Source organism: Hippoglossus hippoglossus, chromosome 22 (assembly GCF_009819705.1).
Source record: "Hippoglossus hippoglossus isolate fHipHip1 chromosome 22, fHipHip1.pri, whole genome shotgun sequence".
Taxonomy (NCBI): domain Eukaryota; kingdom Metazoa; phylum Chordata; class Actinopteri; order Pleuronectiformes; family Pleuronectidae; genus Hippoglossus; species Hippoglossus hippoglossus.
The window spans coordinates 25,016,491-25,043,692 of NC_047172.1; the positions used below are offsets into that span (position 1 = coordinate 25,016,491).

The 27,202-nt window shown below is 41.6% G+C and overlaps 1 protein-coding gene across 4 annotated transcripts; it reads left to right on the forward strand.

Annotated features, from left to right (window-relative positions):
* setd3 (SET domain containing 3, actin histidine methyltransferase) lies at window positions 1-26,939 on the forward strand. 4 transcript variants are annotated; one of them, XM_034575855.1, is made up of 13 exons: window positions 1-62; window positions 4,041-4,159; window positions 5,971-6,063; window positions 6,156-6,304; window positions 6,501-6,573; window positions 7,829-8,085; window positions 16,638-16,696; window positions 18,030-18,144; window positions 18,529-18,603; window positions 19,049-19,215; window positions 20,994-21,079; window positions 22,640-22,800; window positions 23,130-25,470. In XM_034575855.1, the coding sequence occupies exons 2-13, from the start codon at window positions 4,057-4,059 to the stop codon at window positions 23,613-23,615; spliced, it is 1,824 nt and encodes a 607-aa protein (XP_034431746.1). In that variant the 5' UTR covers window positions 1-62; window positions 4,041-4,056; the 3' UTR covers window positions 23,616-25,470. The 4 variants fall into 4 exon arrangements, with proteins under 4 accessions (XP_034431746.1, XP_034431748.1, XP_034431745.1 ...); XM_034575857.1 differs by having other exon boundaries at window positions 22,643-22,800; XM_034575854.1 differs by having other exon boundaries at window positions 7-62; window positions 4,036-4,159; window positions 23,130-26,939.
* Window positions 26,940-27,202: the final 263 nt, after the last annotated feature.

The following is a 27,202-nucleotide window of genomic DNA, read 5'->3' on the forward strand; positions in this document are numbered from 1 at the left end:
CGGGGCTGGGTCAAGGTTGGTTTGTGCGCAGGAACAGAGGGACCGTTGCTGTCAGTGGAAAGGTACGAGTGAACCGGAGAAAAAGGTCTACTGGGGTTTATGGTTCAGTTCTGACTACGCGACTCTTATTCCGTGTCACTGTGTGTATGTACTGTGCAGGCTGCTTTACAGTAGCGAGCATAGCTAACTAGCTAACCAGCAGATTAGCCCCTTCTGAAACTCAGCTTCTATTGCAGGACAGATTAGTAGCTAACAGCTAGCTCGCTAACGTTACTCGGTGCTGATGGTTGAGCTCCCGTCGGTACCGAGCCTCGGTCCGCTCACGGCTCTGCTCGGGTGGGCCTGAGTCCTCGGTGTTAGGAAGCTAGCTGCTGGCCTAGCGGGAGAGGCTGCCACATCCCGGGGGGCTAGCTGGTGCTGGGCAGTGGGTGGAGGGGAGAACCGTGTTCATGTCTTACTACGGGAACTAAAAAGCAAGCCCTGATAGGCACTTCACCAAACCTGGTCAATGTTGGTCAGAAAGTGTTGAGTGATTTCTGTCACCAGCTGTCTAACATGACAGAGAACTCCAGAGAGCAGCCACGCTGCTAACTGTCGTGAGCTCCGTAGTGGGTGGGGTAGCCCAACTTTTTATAAAAAAAGCTATATTATTTCCTGCAGGGTTTGACAGAGCACCAAGCTTAGTCTATTGGACTCAAGTCATCCATTTCTGGTGGAAACGTTTCGATCGTAGCTCCTAAAGGACACAACCCTCCAGTGTCTGCTGGTTTAGTTTAGACAAAACCATCTGAATATCCAGAGTTGAGAGCAGTACTGCACGTTGTTGGTGATGGTGTGGGAAAACCTGTTGGGATGTGTGTACGTGCTGATCTGGAGTCGGTTTGTTAGGATTAGGTAGAGATTATTTAATTTGAAAATATGGATTTTTATGTATAGATATTCTCCATGTAATTTGCATACAAAATATGGATTTCGACCCAGGCACACTTTAAATGTAGCCCGGGTCTGCAGGAAAACTAAAGGGCCTCTTAACGCTGGTTCTACAACTTTTACACGATTGTTCTGGTTTTGTAATAGTAATAATATACATGTTGTTTTTATTGTTGTTTGTGTTCTGCTACAGTTCAAATTGCCATGCTAGAAACATGAAACCTGGCCCAGGAAATGATGTGCATGGGCCTCCTAAGAAATATGAGACCAATCACCCGGGTGGTGGCGCTCTAATTAAGGACCCAAAATCCAAATTTGAAAAGGCTCAACTCTAGAACTCTCATGATTGACTTGAAATCTGAGACACAAGTTTTTATGTGCTCCGTCAAAAAGCCTCGTACACAATATCAGGACACCATATTGGATTTAGTTTTTTTCAGTAAAGTTGCACTAGAGTAGATATGGTATGCAGAATAATAGACCCAGATAACAGTCATGATCATGAATGAGTGATTGGTCATAAAACTGTTCAAAATATTGATGTAAAGGTAGGAATATAATTCATCAAGCATTTTTCCACTCATCATGAAGTTTAGTGTTTTGTTCTGAGTGGTGGATTAAAGTGATGTGAATCAGCAGTTGCAGCAGAACGAGGAAGTGGCTGCCTGAAGTTCTGTTCTGGTAAATGACTGGCTTTGGACCACAGTAACAACTGCTACTGGATTTCACTGAGCAGCTGTGTGTTGTGAGAGCGAGAGGAGACACACGTGTCCTGGGCGCATGGTTGTAAAGTGAGGTTAGATTGAAAGAGACCCCAGTTGCCAAAAACGGACTCAGCCACTTCTTCTGCTTTGGTAAACTGTCGTGCGTGTGTATGTGTGCGTGCCTGTGTTAGAGGGAGGTAGAGCACATGGGGCGAGCAGTTCAGTGAGGAGGAATCCATATTAGTTGTAATAAGAGCTGTTGGAAATGAAACTGGTTCACATTGGTTGGTACGTGTGTTTATATGAATGTATGGAAATCATTGAACTCACACTGTAATTTACCATTCACAACATAATGTCTGACTGGTAGTGAGACCAATGAGATGGATTAGCAGATCGGAAATTCAGGTTTTGGTGTCGGTCTCTTGCTACTCTGCCTTGTCTGGTAGTCGTAACATCCTAAGGGTTGGGAGGCGTGCCCTTGTGTCACATGACCAACCAGGACACCAATCCACATGATGTGACAGAAGCTGTAAATCCAGATTTGTTTTTGTATCTGTTATTCTCATCAAGAAGTTGACAGATTAATCAAAGAAACTAAAGATAAAAACTGATAGCTTTAGGCAGTGAAGAATTCTATGTAGGTGTGCATCAACAATGTTGATGGTTGGATGTCAAGTTGATCATGTTATTATAGGGTTCTTTATGGTGGAGATTATGTCGATCAGCTCTCTTCTCGTCTTTCTGCTGTATCATGTTCGAGCTCACAATATGAGTTAAACTCCAGCAGGGCACAGCGTCATATTAATACATGATGTCACATCACTCCCTGAGCAGAAGTAGAAATCCTGAGCTGTGGTTAGAACTCTTTTCCCTTTCCTACACTCAGAAGTGTTTCTGACACAAAACATCAAGATGGAAGTGCAATTCTTCAACTGTCAATATTCTGTGTCCCTAATAGTTATTATGTATTTTACCATGCATTGTAGTAAAATATGCACAGTGTATACTTATGTTATTATAACCTTGTAAACAGGACTGCTGAACAGCTATTAAACATTGTAAATAAATGTGCTTTCAATTACTACAACTGTAAGGTCCTCATACAATCACCTCATATACTGTAGATAAGATATGTGGAAACAGAATAAAAGTGAACAGAAACATTTCTTTAGTTGCAGTATCATCTGTATATTTCACATCTCACACAGTCTGTGACAGCTAGGTAATGTTATCAGGACAACTTGGCCCAGTGATGGCTTGGTTACATTACCAGGACCATATTTCCACATGTCCAATCATAAACAAATATTTAGAAGGCTATAAAGCAAACTAAATTGGACTGCATATGTGGTCAATGTAAATTATGGTTGGTCATGTGACAGGATGTGACTATTTCCAAGCCTTAGGAACTAACATCTACCCTTACTGTGATTATGTTTGACGAATGTCAAGGCTCTGCTCCCTCCACTGACATGACACTGACATGTCTTTCCACTGTTGTAAGTACATGCATTCACACAATGCATTCCCCAGCCCCTTACCTTTACCTTAACCATCACAAAGTTTTAGGACAAGCAGAAAAATCGAAGCACAAGCAGGAGCTGCAAGTGCAAGGTTTTGAGTGACAGCCTTATGACGTCTGAAAATCAAAGCAATAAGTCCTGCTCTCAAATTGAAAGACCACGCTCTTGAATAAAGAAAGAAAAAAATATATATATATAATTTTTCACCCAATCAGTATGTAGACAATGCTGATGATGCTCTTGAAACAATTTCTTTATATGATTAACATAAGTAAATTCTAATCCTGTTCTGAACCAATAGACAGATGTAGAGTAAAAGAATGAATAAAGCACCAAATCATAATATACATGATCTCAAGGCAATTTTACATAGAAGGTCGAGACCTTAAAATTTAGAGAAACCCAACAGTTCCCACAATGAGCAAGCACTTTGGTGACTGTGGAGGGAAAAAACTCACTTATTTACTGGAAAAAACCTCTAGCAAAACCAGACTCAATATAGGCAGCCATGATATATAACGTGTACAAGAAAACCTTTATGTGTCAATAATAAATAAAATAATTTGTCCAGAACAGATAGTAGTAAGTCCTTTACATGTGTTCTCAGCATCATCAAATGGGCCCTCTCAGATACTGCAGTCAGTGCTTGAAATTACAAATCAAAACAATGACGATGACTTTCTCAGAAATGCAATGAAAAGGTCAAGTGTGACTCTGCTTTGTCTGTGTGGCATAGAGCAAAGTGGAGAAATGTATTGGCTGCACAAAAACAACGACTTGTTTAACGAGTTAACTTCACACAGTAAACATGATGTTGGCAATAAGTTATAAGTGTGTGATGCTATGCTAACATTAATAGTGGTGTTTTTTCTCAGCCCAGTTGTCCATCCAGCACCATGGGAAAGAAGAGTCGAGTGAAGACTCAGAAGTCGGGCTCAGGAGCCAGCGCTGTGGTTTCACCTAAAGAGATGATGAATCTCATCTCTGAGCTGCTGCAAAGTACGTTCACTTTAAACCTCAACACCCAGTTCTCCTTCACACTCTTTCATTTGGGACACTCTCCCAGTCCCCACACTCCACTGCTCATGTCTAAATGCTAACTCCCTCTAAAGAGAGCTGGAGATTTGGATAACATATGGATTGTTGAGTATAGTTTAATTCCACATCACTCCTGGAAATGTAATTTTTTTCTTTACTGAATAACAAGATCTGTAGGTTTCTAGGCTTCAAGAGAACATTTCATCACTCACAAATTCCAATCAAAATCATGCTTACAATATTTGAGTGCTATCCTGCTGTGTGGTAGAGAGGTACAGATATAATTCTGCAGATGCATTTACATTTCCCATATTATAACACTCAATGTACTTGGCATTTTGGATTTGGTTCTAATTTGGAACCATGTTTCGGTTCCCAACACTATTCACACAATGACTGATAATCACATGTATTTAGTTATTCATCGATCACGTTACGTCTCGTGTTGTGTAGCAGGTCTAAACATGTGTCTCATAAACTCTAGAGCAGATCAAACAAACAGAAAGTTAACGTCAGTACTGTTCGTGTCCTAATAACTTGTGATCAGTGATGGTGTTTATTGTTAAAGTGTAAAGTGAGTGCAGGTCAGAGGAGTGAGGAGGAAGCAGGCTCTGACAGAGACTCTGACACAGGACAACCGGACCTTTAATGAGCATCTGTCCTGATCCTGAAGCAGCAGTGTTATAAGTATTCAGCGGTGGAAACCCGCTAAAATAATGAAGGTAGCTGAAAACATGAATATGTTCAGTCACTGCATCAATGCAGAGTCGTCCTCCTCCCTGCAGGAGCCCAAACATTAACACGTGTGCTGCTCCTCCTATGCTCTGTGCTGTGTGTGTCAACCTAACCTGATGTGGGTGTAACTCTATCCCAGCCACATGATTGGTTCGGCACGGCGCTATGCCCATTCTCATTGGCCGTCAAAGAATGGATGGGATGAATTCTATCTATTTAACTTTAACAATTAACTATTCACAATCGTGAAATATGGAAACACCTACACAATACTATTACACTGAATTCAGTCCAAAGCAGAATCTTTATCAATGTCAAACTACCAAATCAGAGTACTAAATGAAGAATAGATACTCAAGAGCTACTAAAATCCAGGTCCATCGTGGAAGGCCTAAATCTACTTTCTACAGATGATCTACTGTTACCTCCATTTTAGGAGGAATCACAACAAAACCTCTGTCAGACCTGGGCCCTGACACTTTCCCTGGAAAAGACAAGAATTATAATCTTCCATACACGACCAGGATGTCATAGAGGCACAAAGATTCTCATTGGGATTAGCACTGACACTGGACTCATGTTTCCATAACCTTGCTGGTTATTTATTGTGCTTTCATACTTTGGATGATATGGTTGTTAAACATGTATTAAATTAATTCCATGTAGTATAAACAGTCTTAAATGGAACCTGAACATGCAGAAAACCTAAGAATTTAGGCAGAGAAAGTAGACAAAAGATTGTAGTCTGCTCCAGAACCTCTCAACTCTGCTGTTTATTTGAACCAGAACTCTTTACTGACTTAATCCTGAATTAGGATTAAAGTCAATTTAATGTCCTTAGCGTCCATCAGTTGTTTTCTTTCACCAGGACTCTGTTATACTTCACGGTTTTCAGGTTTCACAGTCACTGTTGATGTGCTCTCTGTGCTGCTGTGGTTCACTTATGCTTTTATGTAGTTGCAGGTTAACATGGTATCATGGTCGTATTGTGTGTATGCTTCAGCCGACATGTTTATGGTTACCCTGTGTTTTCCCAGAATGTAGCAGTGCAGCACCCTCTGCTGGTAAGGAGTGGGAGGAGTACACCCAAATTAGAGGCTTGGTTGAGAAGATCCGCAAGAAACAGAAGGGTGAGGACATGTACACACACACAGAAATGGTTTCACTATTTCATGACTTTAAAATTGAAGTGAATTATCTTACACATTGATTGTGTTTTCAGGTCTGTCAGTGGTGTTTGAGGGTAGTAGAGAGGATTACTTCCCAGAACTGATGTCTTGGGCTGAGGAAAATGGAGCTTCCTGTGACGGCTTCACTGTGACCAACTTTGGCACAGAGGGCTACGGCCTGCGAGCCACCATGGACATCAAGGTGAGCCCTGAAAGCTTAATTCAATTTTCTTTTTTTTAAAGGATCTTCTAGTGTCTGCTGATCAGTATTTCTAGTCTAGTCCACGAATGCCACAAGCTGATCATGTATTAGGAAATAGTTGTTAAAGGAGTGAAGATTCCATTTACTACATTTAAAAATCTGATCTTTGAATTTCGTGTTTATGTGCATGGTGCAGGCAGAGGAACTGTTCCTGTGGATTCCCAGGAAGATGCTGATGACAGTAGAGTCAGCCCAGAACTCTGTTCTAGGTAAGAACTTTTTATGATGAGTTCATTACTTTTAATAAAAGTGTTTGTGAGGAACCTGCATCATTCTGAGAGCAAATCTGATCCATTAAATGTAGGAGAAAAGAAAAACTACCTCATGTTAAATATCTTCTTTAATGTTACATAACATAATACATGTCAAGGCTACATATACAGGTGTGCAAAGGTCTGGCCATCCTTTTTATTATGGAAGAAAATACAAGTCTTATTACCTCTGCCAGGGAGGTTATGTTTTCATCAGTGTTTGTTTATCTGTTTGTTAGGCAGATTATAGACTTGCAAGAAATTTTGTCGAAGGGTGGGACGTGAAGGAAGAACCTGTTACGTTTTTGAGCGGATCCAAATAAATGGGCTTTCTCATTTTCTTTGCAGCTTTTTCCACAGAATTATTTCAATCTATGGCTGTAGTGCGTGCATGTGCACATATGCATGCACAAAGGCTGGGCTCACATGCAACAGATCCAGAGTGATAGATACATAAACTGAAGAGTGAAAGAGAAGTTCTCAAGTGAGAGACAGAATTTGTATGTTGCATGCCACTTGTGGATATGCACACAACTGCTGTTGAAGTTATGAGGTCAGACTGTCATGGATGTCATAACTTTTTGGACAATAAAATGCTGCAAAAGGTGCTGCACGCAGCTATACAGTGAGACAACCGAGTACAGCACCAAGTTAAACATCTCTTATTATGAAAAGTGTAAAAAAAAAATGTTTTCTTCATTATGAAACTGGTGGGACAAGTTAGAATATGGCTGGCCGCTACAGATTAGATTAACAATGTAAACACTACTTTGACATGGAGAGATAGGGCGTTAGCCTTGGGGGAGGTATGTTCTCTCAAAATGCTTCTGGTTTTTGTCTCTTTTTTTTAAGTAGATGAGACAAACAAGAACGAAGCTTCATTTTTCATCTCTGTTTACGGAGGTTTGATTGACTTATTTTCACTTCAGAAATCTACTAATGTAATTTCCCCTGGGAAATCTTTGCAAACAACTACAACAATGGTTGAAATAAATATTCCATTGTGACATAGGTTCTCATTACATTGAAAAATATTCTAGCAGGTTTTAATCTAGATGTCGTTCTGCAAATCAATGTCTTGGGTGGCTACTGTATTCTGTTCCACCACAGTTGAACATTTCTTCACTTTTCACTACAACACAACAACAGCAGGGTTGTTCAGGCTGCTCAGAGCACTGTTGTCCTGTATCTGACTGTACTCTCTGGGCCTCAGGTCCTCTGTACAGCCAGGACCGCATCCTACAGGCAATGGGCAATGTGACACTGGCCCTCCACCTGCTCTGTGAGCGGGCCAACACGGCTTCCCAGTGGCTGCCATACATCCACACTCTTCCCCAGGAGTACGACACGCCGCTTTACTACCAGCAAGACGAAGTGGAGCTACTGCTGGGTACACAGGCCGTGCAGGATGTTCTGAGCCAGTATAAAAACACTGCACGGCAGTACGCCTACTTCTATAAACTGGTCCAGGTAGGTGGAGACTCACACCCACATACACATACACAAAGCTGGTACATAGTTGTAGTCGCTGAATTTTTTATTTCTACACAAAGTAAAACACTAGCTGGGCATGGTGCACTCTGACTCGGCCAGTGGAGCTCGTGTGAGCCTCCTGGCTCTCACTCACTCACTCGGCTTGTGGGGAGGAGCACTCGCTCTGTGTGCGTCTAGCTGGGCGTGGTGGACTCTGACTCGGCCAGTGGAGATCATTCGAGTCGCCTGGCTCTCACTCAATCACTCGGCTGGTGGAGAGGAGCACTTGCTCCGTGTGTGTCAAGCCGGGCTGAATCTGAGCCCATCTGTAGAAGCAGTGTTGAGCCAGTTCACTCTTAATAAGAACGAGTTCCAAGTTCAGTTCATGCAGATGAAAATGAACTAATTCACGTTCATAGTTCATTTTTTATTGGGATGATTTAGGTGACAAACGTACGGTCATATGTTTGGTTCTGAATCGATGGTGTCGGATCATGTCTGTGTGTCGCTCCCCTCATTTTAACACTGAGTCCTGACTGAGCGTCACGTCTCGTGTTGTACTGAGCACAACATGTTGAGTCATTTTCATGACGTTTAAATGCAGCCTCATAAACTCCTGAGCGAATCAAACAAACACTAAGTTACTTCATGTGCTGATCAGGTCCTGATAACTAGTGATGAGTGTTTATTAGTTCAAGTGAGAGCAGAGTGGAGGAGGACACAGAAACTCCAGCTCGGTACAAACCAGCTGCAGCTTCTGCTCTGATCATGATGCAGCGGCGCTGATCACTGAGCAGCTGAGACCAGAGAAACTCTGTGTTTCACTGTTCTTCTACAAAGTCACTGACCGGCTGCTTAATGTGAACGAGCTCTGATCTCACTGCGTGTGTCGCTCATATTTCTACCGACCATGGGAACACAGCACTTTTCCTGACAATTTCACAGTGTTTTGTCTGTTATCTTGGGATAGGTCTAAATATTATATTACCCATGAGCCTTGGCTGCTGCTGAGAGCTGTCAATCAGTGCAGCAGTGAAATCAAACATTTGGTCGTTACAGTTGAGAACAAAACATGTCGCCATGGTGACTAAGGTCGCCTTTACCTGAGCAAGAATTAACTGATCTGATTTGCAGATTATGCTCTCAGGTTTCTCATCAGTGTCATCTTTTGCTTTCACCCCAGAGAAGAATATTGAACTCACCGATGATGCTCTGACATTTGACGCAGTCAGAGCAGTGACTGTCCCCAAGTTCGCCCACATCTTACTCAACAAAACAAAGTGTTATCTCGGCGTCATAATGCACCTATTGCAGGAGCTGCTTTGCCAAAGGGGGGACTAGTGGAGGTGCGAAGGCTTGCTGCCATTATGATCGAGTGCAGGGGTCCATTTTCTTCTCAGCTAGTAGATGGTGGGCCAGAACATAATCAAAGGCATGCAACGTTACAGAATGCTTAATGAACAGATTCTCTGTCGTCAAATTGTGTTGTGCAGCCTGAAACAAACAGATGTGAGCTGGGGCCAAGGTTTTGCACAGTTTTATATATTCACATGCGTGGGAGATTCAGATTTAACAAGCAGTATGTGCAGTGAGTAACTCCCTGGCATCTTAAGTTCACCGAAAAATGAAAATGCACTCTTTGTGAAGTGTTTGAGTCCACAAAACACTTTTGGAGTTTCAGGGGTAAACAGCGTTGCAGCCAAATCCAATACAATTGAAGTAACCGGTGGTCATATCTTCAGACATAATAAAACAACATTAAAAACATAACATGCCTACATACTGCTCGTGTGGTGTCATCCAAGTGTCTGGACATTCAAATTTGACTCAAAACATCAACATTTACACCATGTTTTTAGCCTTAATGTTTTCTGATATCCTCCTCTGGAGCTGCATTCGTGTGTGGACCACAGCGGACATTTAGGCTAAAAACATGGTGTGTGATGACACCACAGGTGTGGTATGGCGGCATTTTATGTTTTTTTTCTGTTGTCTTTTACTTTTGAAGAATTGGCCACAATTTACTGCAATTGTTTTGGATTTTGCTGCAACGCTGTTTACCCCTGAAACTCCAAAAGTGTTTTGTGGACTCAAACACTTCACCCACCCCTCCATCGGCACAGTGGTTAGTAGATAATAAGTGCATTTTTATTTTTCGGTGAACTATCCCTTTAAGCAACAATGAAGGCCATTAGAGGGTAGAGAATGTACGAAATTTAACTGAGGATTGTGGCATAAACTTCCTTTAATCATAGTGTGATATAAATATGACAGTGATTTATATTATAAGATCAGTGTGGGAAAAGATTCAATTTGAAGCTTCATCAGAGTTCATCAGTAGTCTCAATGTGCCAACATGGAATACGATATAGAGATTGTGCTAAATGATGAAATACTTGTCAACAGGCCCAGATAACAGATAGTAGGATAGTGATCAGAAAATATGCTAATTTCCCATTATAAGAGTGTAGCATGGTGAAAGGAATCAGTCTTCCTCTTCTTGTCTTCTGTTAGCAGCTACATATCAGTAATATGATGAACAGGCAGGAGACTGAATGTTCACAACCTTGATATCTGTATTTATTGGAAAATCTCAAAAGTGTGTTTGGTTAATTATTTGTCTGTTTCAGTTAATTCCATAATATTACATATATTGTGTCAAATATAAATAATTCATTCATGTAGAAGAGAAACCATAGCTAAATGCTTTGGTTATAGCTTTTGTTATTTGTTATTTCTTACTGTACAGTGCAGTTTTGATAGACTCCACTAGGCGGGAGTGTTGTGTTTTAAATGGTCAGTGAGCCAGAGAAACAAGCTCAGTGTAGATTGTCACAAGTAAATACTTTTATTATAATCATGTTCTTCTTGATTCATGATGATAATCATCTCTGATAAACATGAAGACTCAGACTCATGGTCGGAACACCCTTGGCTTTCTTACTGTTGTGGTTCTGAACAGCTCTGCAAAGTTTGAAGTCTTTTATTCAAACTACTACTGACCAATCAGTCAGCTACTGTGATTCATAGTTGTACTGTATATGTATGAATGGCGTTCTATTAGTAACCATATTTACCTGAATAGTCATATGTGTGGATGATGAGCTGAACTGTTGTCATGAAGTGGTTATAAAGCTTAGAGGCTGTCAATGAAGCTGACGGTGAAGTTTCCTGCTTATACTCTGGGAGTGTGTCTGTTATGACGACACAGGCTCAGCTTAGTGCTGTGCAGCTATTTGGTTGATATAAAAAAAGGGAACTGTTGTTTGCCTGAAACCTCAGCGATCAATCCCACAGGGGATCAATAAATAATCTTAAAAGATAAATGGGATATTTGTAATCAAACAGGTGATATGTTAATACTAAGTCATGTTTGTCAGAAGATAAATTACTTAAAACAGTCAGCGAGCACATGTGAGATGTTTTTTTGAGTTTGCCCTGTCTGAGGTATCAGATCTTGTTGCAGAAACAATAAACTTAATTGGAGTTGCAGCTCAAATACAAGTAATAATGGGCTCTGAGTTCTTCACATCCCAAAAATATATGTTATGCCTGAGAATCACAGCTGAAATGCACTGCAGTCTCCAGTAGTGGGAAATGCTGTTGCAGTGATTGGCAGCTCTCTCAAGGCCTAACTATGTGATTTTAAATAATCTGGTGAAAGCATCTACTGTGGGATAATAACGAGAATGTTTAACCTGATACTGTCAAACCCAGTATTACATCATATCTTATATCAATGACAGAATATATATTTCTGATGACATAATATATTTGTCTGTCCATTTAGGAAGCACAAGTGATTGTGAATGAATTTCACTTGCTTTGGTGCAAATGAAAGTGGTGCAGTGGAGAGGCAAAAAGCAAGACAACCCCCAAAATGGGAATGGTTTTGCATGTGGTAAGCCACAGACAATTGCTCTCTCCTTATCCTTCCTGATTGATTCTTCTCTAGTTTAGTGTTCTGCTAGTGTCCTTGTCACTACTGGTAGCATGAGGCGGTACCTGCAGCCCAATCAGGTAGCACAGATAGTCCAGCTCCTCCAGGATGGCACATCTATATGTGCTGTCGCTAGAAGGTTTGCTGTGTCTCCCAGCACAGTCTCAAGAGCATAAAGGAGATAACAGGAGACCGGCCGTTACACGAAGAGAGCTGGACAGGGCCTTAGAAGGGCATCAACCCAGCAGCAGGACCGGTATCTGCACCTTTTGTGTGAGGAGGAACAAGAGGAGCACTGCTAGAGCCCTACAAAATTACCTCCAGCAGGATTCTGGTGAGCATGTTTCTGACCAAACTGTCAGAAACAGACTCCATGAGGGTGGCACGAGAGCCTGATGTCCTCTAGTGGGACCTGTGCTCACAGCCCAGAACCATGCAGCTCAATTGGCATTCACCAGAGAACACCAGAATTGGTAAGTCCGCCACTGGCGCCCCGTTCTCTTCACAGATGAGAGCAGGTTCACAATGAGCACATGAGACAGGCGTGAAAGAGTCTGGAGATGCCGTGGTGAACGTTATGTTGCCTGTAACATCGTCCTGCATGACCGGCTTGGCAGTGGGTCAGTGATGGTCTGGGGAGGCATATCTTTTGAGGGTCGCACAGACCTCCATGTCATAGCCAACGGAACCCTGACTGCTTGTAGGTACCGGGATGAAATCTTCAGAGTGATTGTCAGACCTTACTCTGTTGCAGAGGGCCCTGGGTTCATCCTGGTGCAGGACAATGCCCGGCCTCATGTGGCCAGAGTGTGTATAGCCCATATTCACAAATCACAATTTGTCTCATAGGACTTTAACAAGGTGTGACATCCTCTGCCCTTAAACCTCAACAAGAGGGACAGAATATATAATACTAATGACAGAATACTTGTATATCTAGATAGAAAACAGAAATAGATTAATGTAGCATATTCTGTGTAATATATTGTTACTGTATTATATGAGATTTTATAGTCACTACCAGAGCTGCAACAATTAGTCATTTAATTGATGAGCTTACCAACGGAAAATTAATTATCAACTATTTAAAAAGGCATTTCATTCATATTGGTAATTTATGTTGCAGCTTGTCAAATGTAAGGGTTGAATATTTATTGTTGTTGTACAGTTTGTGACTGTGTGCGTTGTCTCTGGATTTTCTATTGTTGTGTAAAAATGAAACATGAATATACCTTTCTGGGAGGTTTGAATGGTCACTTTCCACAGTTTTCTGATATTTTCTAGACCACACCATGAATCTGTTCATTGGGAAAATAATGAACAGATAAAGTGACAATGACATTATTATTTCATTAGCATTAAGGCATTATAAGAAGCCTTAGTCACCACAATAACAGTCACTGTGCAGAAAGTGTTTGGTACAGTGTCATATTTAAAAATGATGCTTAGAGTTTGACTTTGTCTATCAGGAGAGGAGATTTTCTCACATACACAAACAAAGAGCTGTGCGTGCACTTGGCTTGAGATGGGGACTGAGCGAGGAGGGCTCATGAAGGTGTGTGTGTCCTGTCCCCTCATCTTTGATACATCTCCTTTCTTAACGGACACACACACACACACACACACACACACACACACACACACACACACACACACACACACACACACACACACACACACACACACTTCTCGTGAAGCCCCCTCACTCTGTCCCTGCGTCCCTACTCCTCCTCAGATGACCGGGCTGGAAAATTAGCTTGTCACATTGGCTTTGAATTGAATTGACCTGAATGTACCTTCCTCAAAAACCTCTCTCTCTCTCGCTCTCTCTCGCTCTCTCTGCATGTCTGTCTGTATGTGTCTATTTCTCTCCGTCTCACCTCCTCCTTGTCCTCTGTCTTTCGTGTATGTGTAAGTAATCAGCCACACATTGATCTACACTGGCTTCAGAAAGTATTCAGACACCTTCACTTTGTACACACTTAATTGCAATGTAGATTTAGATTTTTATGTCTCTGTGCCGGGAATGATTTGGCAGATGTTCTCCGGAGAGTTGGGACCGGACTTTCTCCAGAGGTTTACTTTAACACATGTAGGTAGGAGTAGGAAAGTTCATTGAACGCGTTCATATTTTTTGTGAATGATGAACTGAACGAATCAGTTTACATATGATGTACCGTGAACTTAGTTCAAAATTTTAAAAAAATTACTGTGAACGTAAACTAATTTTCTGACATGTGCACCTGAATGACAGGTACACAGAGAGGGTAGGTGTTATGATGAGCTGTTTCGTGCCTGCTGTAACATGGGCAGGTATAGCAGAAAATACAGATGTTATGCCGCGTTCGCTCTGCCAATGACACTAAACATTTTCTGGATGTTTTGATGGTCCATTGAAAGGATGGGATTTCTCCCAGTTCTGTATATGGCCAGTCTGACTGTGATAGACAAGTCAATGTATTTGTTAGCAGGAGGGAGAGAGAGAGAGAGCTACAGCAGGCAAAAAGCACTGCACACGGCTCTACAATGAAACAATGCCTGAAAACGCTCAGAAAATATTATATTAAGTCTGTCTATTGAGGTGAATGGATAATTATGTGAATTCATACATGTTGGCTGTAGATGTGACCAAATCTAACTAAATTTGTTGTGGGAAGTGAGCATCTCTTGGTGGGTGTGAGAAGAACCAGTACATTGCTGCCGCCACTGAAAAGTGTATATGCCATTAGTGGCAGTCAAATTATTAAAGTCAATACCACAGACAATGTAAGAGAGAGACAAACCGTGTGCGTGAGAGAGAGAGAGATACAAGCCTGGTCACTTTGTTTAACTTGACAAGCCTGATCCTCCACACTCACCTGTAAAGATGAATCAGTGTCACCTCTGGACACGCTTTAGTAACACACTTCTACACACACAAACATAGCAAACATTCACCTCCAGAGGTAAAATATGATGTGACTCTATTTTACCCTGAGGTGTGAGTGCGTGTGCGTGCGTGTGTATTTCGGAGAAGTGCTGAATGCAGTTAGCATGAGACACATTTGTGTTTAAGAAGTTCAAAGACCATAGCACTATTTTTAGCCCATCATTTACAAAAATCTAATCCTGAAATGTACCTTATGTCCAGGTTTCTGTTGTTTTCTATTTAATATTAATGTATTATTACGTAAATGAAGGTAGACAAACATTAGCTTAACTTTAAATGATAGATACAGAGATAGATATAGACTGGACCTGATCCATTCACAGCACTGTATGCAAGTACTGGTGTCTTGAAGCGGCCAGGTTGGTTGAAGGCCAGTCAAGCTGCTGCATTCTGGATGAGCTGCAGAGGTCGGACGGCATTAGCAGGTAGACCAGCCAGGAGGGAGTTGCAGTAGTCTAGGCGTGAGATGACCAGATCCTGGACCTGAACCTGTGCTGCCTTCTGAGTGAGAAGGGGACGCATTCTCCTGATGTTGTGCAGTGTGTATCTACACAAGCGGGTTGTTGCAGCAATGTTGGCAGTAAGGGAGAGTTGACTGTCGAGTGTCACACCCAGGTTCCACCCGGTCTAGGTGGGGGCGACCACAGAGTTGTTGATGTTGATAGTAAGGTCATGGTTGGGAAAGCCTTTCCCTGGATGTGTACTTCGACTTTTTAGTTTGGTCCTTGTCAAATTCACTAACATGGAGGTGTTATGGTATTAAAGGTAAAGTCATTCCTTCTGCATAGTGTGTGAGTTTTCCTAAACATTAGTGGAAGCTTTACCAGTATTTTGTTTTTAGTTTAGTTTAAGTCAAATGAGGCAGAGTCATGCTTTGAGTTGGTAGGCAAGCTTTAGTGTGTAGTTACTGTATCTTAAGTTTTAAAGATGACCTTTAGGGACTTCTTTATTAAATCCTGTCTGTGACTTGATTCAGTTTCCTAACCAAAACTATTGTCAGGAGCTCAGTGTTGTTGCAGTCGCTCTCTTACACAACCTGCTCAATGTTTTTTGCCCAGCCGTTAAGTATCAAAGGTACAAACACTATTATTCCACCTTCATTCTGGAAGCAGAGATAGTCACTGAGCCAGGTCGAATGGTGGGACAGGATGCCGGCGTTGCTGTGTTACAAGTCATCATCAATATGTTTCTGATTCCAGAATGCCAGGACTTGGGGTTTGTGTTTCATTGCAAACAAGCAAAGGCGGCATACTGAGGGTCTCTGTTTAACACAGTGTCTCTCTCTCTTTCTTTCTCTCTTTCTCTTGCTTAAGCTCAGGACACTTTTTAAATGGCTGTGTTAGTTGCCGGTGGCAACATTGGACACACACACGCACACAGTTTCAGGCCCAAATTGATGAGGCAGATTTATGACGGCTGCTGGCCACAACAAATTAAGTTGACAGTGATGTATGGTGGGGAGCGAGTGTCACACTGCACTAACGGACCACACACATATACACACATGTGCACACACCCCAGCGGTGGACCCCTACTCCCAGTCCTTCTTGTTAGGCATCCCTGCCAGGCAGCCCACCCTCACTCCCAAGCATACCTGCATAATGAAATTCCTCTCACTGATGTGTTTTTTTCCTCTCTCTTACTTGTTCCTTTCATCCACCTTCTTTCCTCCATCCCCAGACTCATCCTGCAGCCAGCAAACTGGCCCTGAAGGACAGCTTCACATTTGATGACTACAGGTCAGTGTGTGTGTCTGTGTGTTGGATGGGGCCTGTTTTCTGTATTGCTAATTTAACTGGAACAAATGCAGAGGAATCATTTTGGTTTAGTGCAGATGCCTGGTTTATATTCTCACAGTTTTCTGATGGTGTGTTCTGTTAAGATCTAGAAACACTGGGACATTTCTTTAAGGAGTGAGTTAGGCCCAATCCCCTTTCACCCCTTGGCCCTACCCCTTAGCCCTTCCCCTTCGTTTTGCGCGTTCACATGTAGGGTATGCTGTCCCAATACCTGTTGGGCCGGAGGGGTAGGGCTCTATACCCCTCCAAACAGAGATTTTTCAGACCCTCACTTCCAACCTAGGGGTACCCAGAATGCCTTGCGGTTCACCGGCAAGCTGGGAGAAAGACCCACAAATGTAGTATTTTATCCATTAATAAAGATTTAAAAATTACAATTAATGACTGTAATATATGTTTAATATCATTTGATTTTTGCATGATAGTTCAGTATTTTCACATAATTTCATAGTTTGTTACTTTTATTACTAATGTATCTTTATTGTAATCATGGTTCCAGGTTTGCCTAATCATGCTGATAATACAGAAGAATGGAGGTGGTGCTGTTACATGTAGAAGTACATATATGATGATTGGGTGGCTTCTTGGTCCAAAGATATTATTATTTATAGTATATCATATATATATAATATAATATTGAATAGCTGATTCAGTTACAAGGGAGGAAATCATAGACAGATAGAACATATTGACTTCTTTCTGTCTGTTTACTTTTTCGTTTTTCATGGTTTTAAATAAAACCTTCAGCCCTAATTCCATGTGGGTGGTCGGGCAAGGAGAGGGGCAGAGATGAGATTTGCACAGCACATGTGGTAGAAATGATAATCACAACTAATAACTAACTAAGAAAGGATTAAAGGCACTGGATTATTTCCATGATATTATTGCATATGTATATTATAGGATATGTATAATTAACATGATATGAATTACTACTTTGAGGATAAATTACGGTTATCATCAGTAGTGGTACACGATGATGCTCACCAAGGATGGTTTAAAGGCCTGTCAGATCTCAGTAACTCCAGTTGTAATATATTAGAATGATCATGTGAGAGAACCAGGCCCTCAGTCCCTCTTCTCCCTCCATCTTTACCTCCTCTGTTCTCACTCCATCTCTCTCCCTCCTCATCAGATGCAAGCCTTCTCTTTACATGGTAATACCACAGTTGATTTGATAAAACTCCCCCTCTCACACTGATCACATGATCCCTGCCAGTGGAGTAAATAAACGCAACAGTACTGAGCAGTGATAAGTTGATGTATGTGACAGGTGGGCGGTGTCTTCAGTGATGACCCGTCAGAACCAGATCCCGACTGAGGACGGGAGCCGCGTCACTCTGGCTCTCATCCCCCTGTGGGACATGTGTAACCACACAAATGGACTGGTAAACATACACACACACACACACTATTTGGATGGACAGTTGCTAGGGTTACAAACAAGGCTTTAAGGCTCTTATATTGAAACCTCTGGACACTTTGTCCATGTATTGTGATAAATGTACATGTCCCAGTAATTTCAATTCAATTTTATTTTTATAGCGGCAAATCATAAAATACGTTATCTCAAGGCACTTTACATATTCAGGTCACGACCTTATAAATTATACAGTAACCCAAGAGTTCCCACAATGAGCTTAGCAGTTTCACTATCGCAAAAGAAAATTCATGGTCGCTGGTGAGTGGAAGACGTTGTTTTGATGAACATAAAAATGTGTTTGCTCAGCAGCGGTGAGGATTGATGAGTAAAGGTAATTGTTGATCTGCAGATCACCACTGGGTACAACCTGGAGGACGACCGCTGTGAATGTGTGGCGCTGCAGGACTACAAGGAGAATGAACAGGTTACTGTTGCTCACACTTTACTGTCTCTCTTTGCAACTCAGTCTGCACACACACCCCTTATCAGTGCTACTGATGTCAGCAGCTTAGCAAAGTGAGAAGAGAGCCAGCTAAAAGTATGGAGGAGAAAGAGAGTCCCTTGTCGCCTTGCTCTCATTACCGCAGGGATGATCAGGGACGATTCAGAGGGACTGGCATTTCCTCTCCTGCTCTCACTCCTCTCACACATTACAAACTTTATGTAAAATGCTTCATTAATTTCTGTTAGTGATATTTTCTGTTCATGTAAAGATTATTTCATTGTCCTTGTTTGCATCAGAGATCACAACATGAAATCTGTGCGTGCATGCGTCTGTGTACACGTCTCTCTTCTCGACAGACAGCCTGCAGAGGATGAAAACTGGTATAAATATGTTTTTTTTCTTTTATTTCATGTTCTGTTTGTAGATCTACATCTTCTATGGCACCAGGTCAAATGCTGAGTTTGTCATCCACAACGGCTTCTTCTACCAGGACAACGCCCATGACCGAGTGAAGATCAAGTTAGGTGTCAGTAAGAGCGAGCGCCTGTATGCCATGAAGGCGGAAGTGTTGGCACGAGCCGGCATCCCAGCGTAAGTCCAAACCCTCCTTTATGTCACTCTTCACAAGTGTTTATTTGAAAAGGACCAAAATTCCTCCTCTTCCTGCTTCTTATCCACAAAGATGGTGTCAGCTCTAATGAGTGACTGAAACTGCAAACTAAGCCTGAAGCATTTTACTCTGAAGTCTTTAATATGGGTCAAGGGGAGCTCGAGGCTCACGACCAACTCCATGTATCCTTCATATAACCATGGTGCACGTTTGTCTTCCAACAATAGATATTTCAACCAATTAGGCCTCCCCTTCGGCATAATTGAAACATAATATAAATATTGCAGCATGTCTTTTTATTTTTTTTCTCCTTCCCCACCAAGAATCAACTTCCCATCAGTCCCAACACTTTCATCACCAAGAAGTTTAATCATTTTATCATTAGCCTCTTAATTTTATGCAGCATCCTCTGCTCTGCATTTTTTAATCAGACGCCTTTTAATCTCTTATTGATGACAGTCGAAATCTCAACAGTGGAAATTAAATGAAACATTCCCCATTGTTGCAGGGGCGCTCTATTAAACTGACAGATATGCTCGTAGATCATTTTCAAAGGAAACACTAATACTCTCAGTGTCAGGGCCTTGTCAAGATGTGGAGCGGCTGCTATCATCACACTCCTTTCTCATTTCACCTCAACTGTGTTACTCCCTGAAAAAGTGGAAATAAGTGAACACATCGGACTGTTCTTTTACAAATATCATTGAAAACAACTTTTTTAAACACAGACACAGCAAAGACATTTCCCTGAGCTGGACAGAGGGCTAATGTAATAGTGCGGTGGCTGTAATGTGTTTGTGTGGTGTAATAATGTCGACCCTGTGCTGCCCATCGCCACATCGATCTCTTGGCTCAAGCAGGAACAAATATTGTGTAAAAGAGATTGGCTTATAATGTAATGATTTGTTGTCCTTCAAGCTGCAACACTAACGTTATTTTCACAGACAGATGCGACAGAGCGGAATATCGCCTCACTTTTACATTTTATACTTTCTATTACAGGATGAAGCCCATTTCTATTTGAAATCTTTTTTATATGATAGTTCCACCCTCCACCGTTAACAATAAGAGTAATACACTGGTTTAGGAAACAAAAATAACATAACTTGATAAATATGGGGGAGTATCTTTGACTGTTTTTATTGCATAATAATAACTTAATTTTTCTCCTCTATCTAACATCAAACAAACAGGCTAAATTTCTAATCCTGTGACTAATCATCTCATTAATACAAGTTTTTAACTGCGTCTTTCCATTTACTTACTTGTGGTTCCAGCCAATTTTTGATTGTCTACTTAAGAGCTGCTGCTCTTACAGAGTTTTGAAGAGGTTCTGATGAGTGAGATGGAAGCGGTGGTGTTCCTTAATGGCCCCGTTCCGAATAGACTGGGCACTGAAACACAGTATCCATAGTTGTATAATGGACATCTCACTCATACATTGTTTTTTTCCCTGTCACATTATTATTGTTTTTCATGTGGTTTATAGAGATTTTTGAAAAGATTATACAAAGTACATCAATAAATCAGTCAATGAAATGTTATTTGTATAGCCCATATTCACAAATCACAGACATGAGGTTGAAGTTCATCATCTCATGCATTCTCTGCCATCTGTTCAGAATGCCAGGATGTAATATGCTTTATATGATTGAAACAGTGGACCTATTTAAATATTATATTTTGCCTCTTGTTTCTTGGGAGTGTGTATTGATGTGTAACTTGGTGTGTAACTTGGTGTGTATGCTGTTGTTTTCAGGTCCTGTGTCTTTGCTCTGCACTGTAATGAACCCCCCATTTCAGCCCAGCTCCTAGCCTTCCTCAGAGTCTTCTGCATGACGGAAGGTAAGACGCTGACAGAAATACACACACACACACACACACACACACACACACACACACACACACACACACACACACACACACACACAAGTCAGCAGCAGGACATTCCCTGTGGAACCTCCAAGCGACAAACCTGGTAGCGTACTCTAAAACAAAGCCCGCCACAGTATCTGACGCTCCTCCGGGACCATCGCCAAGTGACTGCTTCCTCCGCAACACCAGCAGAGGGGAAGAGACATAGAGGGGGTGGAGGTAGAGGAGAAGGAAAGGGGAAGAGCTAGGCCTGTCCATTCCCAAGCTGCTTAATTGATCAAGGCAGGCCACCAGATGTGTGGAAGGAGAAATCCGCTGGGAGTTTGCAATATTCATCGGCATGTATGCAGAACAGCACCGGTGTCATAAATCCCCAACCACACAAGGCCACATCCTCCTCTTTCACACAACTCGTCTTGATGACCCCGCTTGATATATTATTCACTTTTTTGCTGCATGTTAATCTTTAAAATGGTCCCAACGTGTGTGTCTCTCTCTCTCTCTCTGTGTCTGTGTGTCTGTGTGTCTGTGTGTGTGTGTGTGTGTGTGTGTGTGTGTGTGTGTGTGTGTGTGTGTGTGTGTGTGTGTGTGTGTGTGTGTGTGTGTGTGTGTGTGTGTGTGTGTGTGTGTGTGTGTGTGTGTGTGTGTGTGTGTGTGTGTGTGTGTGTCCTAACAGATGCGACATGATGGAATAGTGTGCACACACAACTAGGGCGCTTTCATCTTCCCATGTAACTAAGCCATGTTAAAGTGTTGAGATGAGAGGAAGTTGGATAAAGACTGTCTGATGGTGTGGAAGGTTATGAATGGCTCCACACATCTTTGATAGAAGGAAGGGACAAAGAAACTGATCACATATAAAGGCACAGTCTCACACCTTTTGAGGTCTTTTTTTGTGTCATGTGAGAAGAATATTTGTTTAATCTTTCAATAATTTTAACTGAAGTTATAACCCACATAGACCAAAGAAAGAAAAACAATCACTTTTTCTGAAGAAAAAAAAACTGCCTATTTCTTGTTCGCAACCATAAAATATTTAACTCAGATAATGAGACCCAGAATTATGAAATTAATACACACTGGAATGACACACTAAAATGACTTACATAACGTAACATAATTAAAGCCTACATTAGGTTTCATCTGTGAATGTACAGTACACATGTGGCCTCCACTTTCTCCTTTTATATCACAAAACTACTAAAATGGTTAAAAGGTCTCTGACATATATAGATTTACAGTAGGTGAGATGTTGAAACTAGTGAAATGTGTTAGTTTTATGTAACGGTGTTACACACAATACACACAATAATCCAAAACAGTCCGTGCACGTCTCATGTGGAAAAAAAGGTGAGACACAAAACTCTGCTGCCAAAAACCTGTTAACATGGGCATCAAAATAAAAACCAAGACATTCCACAAGCATATTGCACACATTATTCACATGTGATGCAGGCAGTGTGTCCCGGTCCTGTTTAATCTAGGTTTTAGTTTCATTTGAACAGAGGCTAACATGTAGCTTCATTTCAGAAGAATTAAAGGACTACCTGCTCGGAGACCATGCAATTAATAAGATCTTCACCCTGGGCAACAGCGAGTTCCCTGTCAGCTGGGAGAACGAGATCAAGTTGTGGACTTTCCTGGAGACCCGAGCTGCTCTGCTGCTCAAGACCTATAAGACCACCTCAGAGGTCAGTTTACGGGAGTTGAACTTATTTTAAAGGTTTTGATTAGAGTTTTCTGTTTGCAGATACATTTTAGGGTTGTAAGGGTTGAATTTTGTAGAACACGTCTACAGCCAAAAGTGTTTATACCTTTTGTTGAAGGCCACAATCAACGGTATAATTGTCAGCTCTTTGATACCAGGTAGTTTATTTTTTATTTTAGGACCCCTCCTTCTGGGGATTGAAGGATCCTGTTCAAAGATCCAACAAGAGCTACCGAATCAAATATGTGAAATTCTTCTTTTTTTTCTCTCTCGTTTTCTTTGCTTCCTATCTCCTGGCCTGGTCTCATACAGGAGGACCGCTTCATGCTGGAGAAACCTGATCTTTCTCTGCACTCTCGCGTGGCCATCCAGCTGCGTCTGGCTGAGAAGCAGATCTTGGAGAAGGTGTCATCAAGTGGACGAGCTAAACGTCTGCACTTCCAAAAGAAGCTGGAGGAGGGTGCACCATTGCCTCACTATGAGGAAAGCGATATCGCTTTGCTGGAGAATACTGAACCAGACGCAAAGCTTCCTATTATCCTCCGCAAGCTGGAGGAGGTGGAGGAAGGCCAGGAGATCCAGGTGGAAGAGCACAGTCATCTCCTGAATGGGGAGAAGGTGGTGTACAGGATGGAGGCGAATGGAGAGCCAGTGCAGGAGGAGACTCAGGAGAGGGTCAGCAAAGATGTTCATTCAGCTTTGGACTCCACTGGAAGTTCAAACCAGAAAGGCCAAATGGAAATGGCCGACCAAAGTGCCAGCCGAACTGAAGAGATTCCCAAAGAGAGGAGTGAATAAATATATTCCGCTTACAGCCACAGCCCATGCTATTTATTTATTTTTGTGTCTCTAAAATGACTCAGAAATATCAAAGCTGAAAGAAACAACGATGTTCACATTCAAATCAGTGTGTGTTTAAATTTGAAATGTAGGTTTGCATTGAAAGGTTTTTGTGGCAGGTGGGAGGGGTGCAGAACAGGTCCCAGCAGATCATCAGATGAATTAAAAAAAAACAAAATAGAGTTAGGTGAATGTTATTTCCACAAAACCAAAACCTCTGTTATTGGTTGTGAAGCGGTTGGTTTATTACTGCAGTTTTTCTCCATATGTGTCCACTATATTTTGAGTTGACAATCATTTTCTATGGAGAATCTTGGGGTGTGCTGCTGATTTAAGACCATCGCTGGCCTCTTTTTTTCTTTTCTCTGCTTCAAATAATTTCAGGCTGAATAACAATTACGTAGCTACAGGCCTTCTTAAAAAGCTGTTTTATTTCCTGTTTTAAAAGTATCTTTATGAATGTAGTCAGTTCACGTTAGAGTGAGTATCTGTGGATGTGACTTAAAGGGACTGATGTGTGACACAGTGATCACTGTTGTTGCCCCTGAGAAAGCCATATACAGGACTCAGTGCTAACTAACTGTGCACTGATACAAAGCCAATACTGACTGAAAAACTCACATTTGATGCACAGGCTTTCATGCTTATCACTTATTACATTGGACCTTATAATAGTGTGTGTGGTCATGGGGTCTGTTAGTTTTACCCATTTACTGAAAACACTTATCATTATCACTCACCATACTGTGGAGCCACATTCAGTACTGTGGTACTTTTACATTGACATACATGATTGATACTATTTGACAGAGTTCATCTTTGAGCCTTCGGCCACATTTCATCTCCATCGGAACATGTTGGTTCAGGTGACCCAAGTGACAACAAGTGGTCATAATGGGGCGGCTTCCTCAAGTCTGATCACTTAAAGTATAATTATCATTAACCCTCCCTGCAGACGCAGGATCTCGATCCCATAATTCGTCTTTGCTTGCTAGCGTCCTCTATTTTCACAACAAAACAACGTTATATTGCGTATATTACCGACTTGCTGGTAGATGAAGAGGGCATGCAATGGTTCAAGCTGACAGTGATTGCCCTCTGAGCGGGTCATGACGGGTGGAATACGTATCTTTTCCCACTGTTCGAATAAATGTTCGAATTTTATAGTTGAGTGGTCTGAATATCTGGGCTCAGAAAGCCCTACCTGTATATGAAGGAGGTGAGATATATGCTAATGTCTTTCGATGCATTGGATGTCCTCACGTCTTTTTCCAGACGTCCTTTGACTCCCTGAGTCTGACCCCTTCCTAATCCAGTCAGGGTCAAATGTCAACGGATTGCCATCCTCCAATCATATATGACCATTTGTTACCATGTCACAAAAGTTTAATATTTACTCTGGGTCACGTGTACATTTCTAAACCAACTCTTTGGGAGAAATTTAGCAAACTGCTGAATGCTGATGAAGAGCATGATATGTAGTTGAAAAGCTCAGGAGACACTTGTTGGTGTAATTTTAATTTATTCTGACAATCTACTGTTCCCCAAACTGTCTCTCTTCCATTAGAATGATGATGTAATAGTGTCGTTTAAGGAAAAGTTTAGCCTCACAAAATTGGACCAGGAACACAGTGGAGCATCATTATCAATATTTACTTCACTGAAGATAAGAGAATAAGAATCATCACTTGTTGCTCTGAGGTGAAACTGTCAATATCCTGGTACACTGTTCAAAAGGAACCCGGCTAATTAGGGACTCATGGTCAGTGGGTTGTTTTGAGAAGGTGAATTCACTTGTCTCAAACCTGTCTTGGCAGTCCCACTTCAGCTCACATACTGTATAAAGCAACCTTTATCTTGTCAACTAGTGCAGTGCCCATCAAGCTGGAGTGTGAACTTTGATGATGTTATCAGCGACATCATCTGTGACTGTTTTCTCAGTGGAAAAGAAAACACGAACCCGTGGTACCCGCAAATGCAGTGGAGTATTCCTGTGGTCGTTAGATTTTCACCCGCCAAGTTTGAAGTGTATCTGCTGAGTGGTTGTGTAGAACATGGAAGGACACAGATATTCAGGGGAGAAAGGGGTCAGTTGAGTTCTACAAATCAGAAACGAGCACTGATAACACTCACTGTGCTGTTAGCTCGTCTTCCTGCTCTTGCTTTGTTGCAGCCTATTAGCAGTTTTCTTTCTTCGTCGTTGTGCAGATGCCACACAAACGGTAAATATGATTTACAGCCTGTTGTTTTAACTGATCAGTTACTGTTATCAGCTCTGCTTTAAACACTGATCAGGGATGAATGAGCCTGACAGATCTGCACTGGCTATAGACCTTCACCTTATTCTGTTGTAGATGTAAACTGATATTTTGCCCATCAATCTACACTCTAACCCATCATAATAAAAACGGAAATCTTTCATTAACTAAACTCTTCAGACCCATAATTCAGGACTTTTTGGAAGCAGTTACAGCCTCCAGTCTTCTTGGTTAAGTCTCTACAAGCTTTGCACACCTGGATTTGGACAGCTCTCTCATTCTTTATGACTGATGTCCCTCACGCTACGTTTGATTGGATGTAAAGTGTCTGTGAACTGACGTCTCTAGTTCTCTCCACAGATGTTCTATGGGGTTTAAGTCTAGACAGTGGAGGACAATCAGTCTTGTCCTTAAGACACTCCAGTGTTGTGTGGGCTGTTTACCTCACATCTCTGTATCTGGCTGCATTCGTCCCCCACTCAGTTCTGACCAGTCTCCCTCCCTCTGTTGCTGAGAAGCCACCCAATAGCATGATTCTTCCCCCAACATGCTTTGCCTTACAGATGTTATTAATCAGGTGATGAGCAGTATCTGTTGTGTGGTGTTAATGTTTTGTTTCATTGGACCAGATAATCTTAGACCCTGTGCTCTGAGTCCTTTTAAATGCTGTTTGACAAACTGCTAACAGGCTGTCAGTGATGTCCATCTGTCATCTCACCATAAAGGCCTGACTGACGGAGGCTGCTCATCACATTTTCGTCAGTTTTCTTTTCACTGCAGAGGGCGTCTGAAGCTCTGCTAGACTGACCAACTTAAAGATAAGTCCAATAATGTTTTTTAGCTCAGATCCCAACATGAACATGAAACTGTATGGATGTAAGGTTAATAACCTCCTGGGTTCCAGTTCTTTACTTAACACACAGGTGAGAGTGGTAATGATCTTCTCATTTAATTCTAAGAAAGACTAACTATTAAGTATTCACCAAAAATCTTTAACTTCACAGCATGACCAGTGTGCATATTTTCTAAAAAAAAAAAGACTGCTGAATGTTAAGGAGAAATTGAAGTGAACTGTCCCTGGTCTCCTCTATTGGATGATGTTTTCAGAAATAATGGTTGGTTAATACTGTATGTGGAAAACGCCACCATTGATTTGTTGTCTAACCTTTTAACTTGGCATATTCCACCTTCCAAAAATCAGACCCATATCTGCTGTGAGCCATGGCTTGCTAATGTAAAATCAGCCACTCAGGCCCAGTACACATCTGGTATTAATGTGTTTTTTGT

Coding starts and splice junctions, on each gene's coding strand:
- setd3 (XM_034575855.1), top strand. CDS start 4,057: ATGGGAAAGAAGAGTCGAGTGAAGACTCAGAAGTCGGGCTCAGGAGCC. Junction 6,574..7,828: donor AGCCCAGAACTCTGTTCTAG/GTAAGAACTTTT, acceptor TCTGGGCCTCAG/GTCCTCTGTACAGCCAGGAC. Junction 16,697..18,029: donor TTCACATTTGATGACTACAG/GTCAGTGTGTGT, acceptor TGTATGTGACAG/GTGGGCGGTGTCTTCAGTGA.